The 4815-nt window shown below is 46.1% G+C and overlaps 1 protein-coding gene across 1 annotated transcript; it reads right to left on the reverse strand.

Annotated features, from left to right (window-relative positions):
• Nucleotides 1-802: 802 nt before the first annotated feature.
• Nucleotides 803-4056, reverse strand: LOC123404032. The gene is made up of 2 exons (XM_045097940.1): nucleotides 2795-4056; nucleotides 803-1374 (listed from the first exon to the last, which is right to left on the reverse strand). The coding sequence occupies exons 1-2, from the start codon at nucleotides 3993-3995 to the stop codon at nucleotides 1142-1144; spliced, it is 1434 nt and encodes a 477-aa protein (XP_044953875.1). The 5' UTR covers nucleotides 3996-4056; the 3' UTR covers nucleotides 803-1141.
• Between the last annotated feature and the right edge of the window lie 759 nt (nucleotides 4057-4815).

Genomic DNA, 4815 nt, shown 5'->3' on the forward strand with positions numbered 1-4815 from the left:
AGATAACAATTGTAATGAATCCTAAACTAAAGGTAGTGCACCAAATAGGATTTGGGGATCAATTATGCTTGGATTCAATGGAATTCAAGATTACAGTATTTGGGAGGAGAGGAAGAACCCAGGAAGAAAGGGAAAGTATTCTAAGTCATCTTAGACACCCCTGTCGCCTACCTCCTTCGTATCTTCTGCTCACTGTTCTTGTTGCGCCAGAAGCTGTACAATGGAATGGGCCTCAAACTACGAATTGGAGTGGGCTACCAGCGTGACAAGATTCTTGCAGCGAGTAGCGTGATATTGTAATATTGCGCCTGCCAACTTGCCTACCGATGCCAAACGTACACACACTAGGTATGTGAGTGGTAATCCCAATGGCACGAATGGCTGAGCATATGCTCCCTTTGCGTCAATTCCCCATGCATCGTATTCCCATAGATCACCATATATGTAACAATCTAGTGCCAGTAAATGTTTGGTAAATGTTTGGCATGATCACCCTCCCGATCATGCCTATGGTCTATCTTCAGTCACATTAAAGCTACTAGTCTCAGGGGAACCATGGGTCCATAAGCTACTTGCATATATAGGAGCATGGCCCAACCACTGGATGCTCCTAGACTTTGATGTATTATCGGCCATCTGATGCTTTTTTTTTTATCTTGCACAAATCATGTCTCCAGTGTCAGAGTATAAATACCAAGCAAAGGCAACCATTAGTCGACACTCTACATCATACTCTACCAGCAGATCACATACCTTGCTATCGTCGTCTCCTTAATTTTGTTGTAGCTCACGGAGTAGATCAGTACATATCAAGGAATAGGGGTAGACCGTGTCTGTATATTCATTACACCCTTAATTTTGTTTTACCTGACTACTTCCTCCATATCTAAATACTTGTTATTGAGGAACACTAATACAAGTATTCCGGAGTAGTTCCATACAGCAAGATCACAAAATCATTCTAACTCTGATTGTACAGAAACTAAATGTTTGTTACTGCTCTTGCTACCTTATCTGACAAACGCACCAATCACTTTCAGATCAAGCCACAGCAGAGAAGCTCCATGTCAATGCTAGATTGCCATCTTACAGAGAAACAGGGCAACAAGTTACAACTACCTTATTGCTGACCAACCTGTGGTCAAGTTTCCACTGACATTCCCCGCAAAAAAAAAAGACTTCCCACTAGCAGTCCCCACAAAAATATCTTGCCACTGGCAGCACAACCTCGATCATCACCATCTGCAATCCTTGATAAACTAGCCTGATCTCCAACATCATTATCGGTTCTCTCATCGTGAGGGCCATCTATCAGCTCTTCAGCTAGTAGTGTCCTCGCACCCTGTTCCAGCATCTCCTCACCTTCCCGAGCACCTGCCCAAAATATGCATTACAGAGATTGTATACAATCAGGAGCTTGCTAGCAAAATAATCGCATAGGCCATATACCATTGGGCAACACATGGTAAATTGCTGACGAAAAAAGCACGGGAAGGAGCACAAAGTACTAGGGACTAAAAGAAACCACATGCAATACATGGAGATTGGAGAATCAACCTTTAGGATTCTAGCCATACTCCCATAGGTATAATATACTGAATTTCAATGTGATAGCATTGGTAGGAAATTAGGTACCCCTTCGCAGGTTCATCATGTAGCGAAGGCGATTACTACTCCCCCCGATCCATCATATTAATTATCACAACTTTAGTATAAAGTTGTACTAAATCTGCCATGATTAATTTAGGTCGGAGGGAGTACGTTTCATGAGTTTTGCTCAGAGTGAGTCGGTTGACTTGGCTACAAAGTAAGGGTTCATTGAGGGCGGCTATTCTGCACCCAGGATCATCTACACCTGCATATGAACAATTCAAAAAAATCTGAATTTTTTAAGCATCCAAGATGCTCATGTGGGCAAGGTGCGTCCAAGATTTCAAGGTGTTTGGGCATCTGAAGAGCTCATGCTAAAGAAAGCAAATTTCAGGTGTCCCAGAAAAAATGAAAAGAACACTATCCGGAGTCTATTTTTTTGGCACAAGCTCCTCAAATGTCCAAACAATCTGAGATTTTGCTAGCACCTTGTGTAAATGAGCATCTTGGATTCGTAAATTTCAGATGATTTCAATTTTTTACCTTTTTAAAAATTTATTGTTCACCATGTGTCGATGAGCCTGGGCACCGTTTTGAATTATCGGGGCACATTTCCTAACAACACTCTTGTTATCCAAATAAGCATGTAAATAGTATTTACCATTAAAGCACACTGGTAGTAAGGAAAACTATAATTATGGTTATTCACAATTTTTTGGTTACAACCCTTGTTAGGACCTGTGGATTTCCTTCATGTGTTATTGCTCCTTTTTTTACTTTTCTCATATTTGGCTTCTGTATGGTACTGATATAACTATACATGAGTATATTCCCTGATACAAGATCAAGTCCTTCGTTCTATAAAGAGTACAATATATTAGCTTCTGCCTTGACTTTTGCCCATATCATACACGAAGATGCATTGACTGTAGCAATGCCTCGGGTCTTTCTTTATTCGAGTCATAACCACTATCAGAAATAAACAGCTTGTCTGATTTCCTTAAAATGTCAAGTAGAGAGACAAACAAATAAACCATTGTTTAGATGTTCCTGAGCCCGACTAACTTTGTCACAAGCACATAGTATTAATTATGTAACAACTACCATGCCGTATAACAAGAATTACCAAACACAATAATGAAAAGCTAGCATCAGACAAGCTGCCCAATAACTATGGTTGACTAGGACAGACAAGAACGCTTACCACTTGACACGGTCGGTGACGATAACAATGATGGTGGGAAGTTACTATATGCGTGGCCATACTTACGACCACATATTCTCTCAAGCTGGAATGTTTTGATGTCCAACGTGAAACAGTTTGGACTGAGCGGAGAGACTTCCCTCCTAAGCAGGAGCAAGTACCTCCCCACTGAACCTGCTAACGCGTAGGAAAAACCAGGTGAGAGCGTGATTGTCTTCACCTTCTGCCACTGGATGGAACTCCCAGCACTGTTTTGCATCATCATGGTATAATGCAAGCTGATGTAAGGTGGTCTTGATTCAAGTACAAACATCCCAGGCCTGCCTTCCCCTGTCTCCACCATGGCTATATGAGTATCCAAGCTTCTACAGCTTTTGGCTTCAGGTGGAGGTTCAGCAATGGAGAACTCCATCCTTGATGTGTCGAACACCAGCAGTTTCATTTCATCTCTGCCAAAAAAGGTTGGAATGGTCACCCAGTAGAAGCAGCCATGGGCGTATCTGCGAAAGTAGAGCGGAATAATATCTGTCGACGTTAGCAAGTCAGAAAACAGATCACCCCATGGCTGTGATGGACCAGCTCGCCATTGTCCCGTGCTGGATGAGAAGACAAAGCCGAATAGCTTGGCTTCTCCCTGCACCATCAACATCACTCTGAACGAAGCCTCCTCCTCCTCGTCGTCGTCGTCGTCGCGGTCGGAGGGAATCAAAAAGGCCTCACTTTTCCCAACAGCCGTAGCTGCTAGGTGTTGAGGGAATGGGGGGAGCACAAGGTACCGCCGGTGCAAGGGGTCGCACACCGCGGTCTCCCAGATGGTTGGGTTTCTCCGGGTCCAGTCGGTGTGGTCGTGGCTGCGGGGTCTGTCGAGGAGGACGCGGCCGTCGCGGATGTCCCGCACGATCCAATCGCGGGCGCGGGCGGGGGCGGGGAGGAAGGAGAAGGAGAAGTCGCCGGCGAGCGAAACGGCGTTGGCTGCCGATGCGGAGGAATGTGGCGGTTCGGCGGGGCGGAAGGCTCCGTTAGACAGGAAGCCGAGGAGGGGCGGGGCGTGGAGCCTGCGGTAGCGCCGGAGGAAGGAGCGGTCGGCGACGGTGCGGCGGAAGGAGACGCAGGCGGCAGAGGCGCGCACGAGATCGGCTGCGTCGGGGACGCGGAGAAGGATATCCACCACGAGCTCGCCTGGGATCGGCAGCGAATCCATTGGGAGCAACGCGGAGCTTGACGCCGGCGGCGGCGTGTGAGCGAGCAACGCTGGCGTGTGGTCTTCCTAGATCGCCTGCCTAAATGGGCCGTGCAGCCCACGAGAGAAACAGATTAAATAAAACTAACTCCTTATGAGAACCACAATGTAAACTACTCTCTCCGTTCCTAAATATTTAAGTCTTTTAATAGATTTCATTAGGTGACTACATATGAGACAAAATGAATGAATCTATACTCTAAAGTATGTTTATATACATCCGTATGTAGTCTTCTAGTAGAATGCCTAGAAAGTTTTATATTTAGGAACGAAGGGAGTATATTATAATAAGACTAATATAAAAAAGACTATCCACACCATATGTGAGGGACAAATCCGATCAGACTATCCAGATGATTCGCTGTTATGCCCACCGACACCTACGACCATGCGAATCCGTTGTCACCACCATGTAAACCAAGCACCACCCTTAGACATAACTACATCAAGAGACATGGCAGGGACACCTCTCCTCTCACGCCGCCATAGCAAGCTCACCACACCAGCGCCTCTCCCATACACATCCTCCCAAAGGCAACCTAATGCATCATCGGAGCCGCACCAACGCCCCTCGACGATAGAAGCTTCTCCTCCCAGCACTCCCATCATCGACCGCATCTCCTCAAATCTTCTTCCATCCGCTCCTCTCCACCAGTGATGTCGTTATGCGCTCCCCGCACCGATACCTACAATATGCGCACGTGAAACTCTTTGTCGTGTCCTCCTCGTGCATCGCTTGGAGCCGCCCAAGCACGGCCGCTTTAGAGCACCGCATTCCGGG

Source organism: Hordeum vulgare, chromosome 6H (genome assembly GCF_904849725.1).
Source record: "Hordeum vulgare subsp. vulgare chromosome 6H, MorexV3_pseudomolecules_assembly, whole genome shotgun sequence".
Taxonomy (NCBI): Eukaryota; Viridiplantae; Streptophyta; class Magnoliopsida; order Poales; family Poaceae; genus Hordeum; species Hordeum vulgare.

Coding starts and splice junctions, on each gene's coding strand:
- LOC123404032 (XM_045097940.1), bottom strand. CDS start 3,995: ATGGATTCGCTGCCGATCCCAGGCGAGCTCGTGGTGGATATCCTTCTC. Junction 1,375..2,794: donor GTCACCGACCGTGTCAAGTG/GTAAGCGTTCTT, acceptor TATTTTGGGCAG/GTGCTCGGGAAGGTGAGGAG.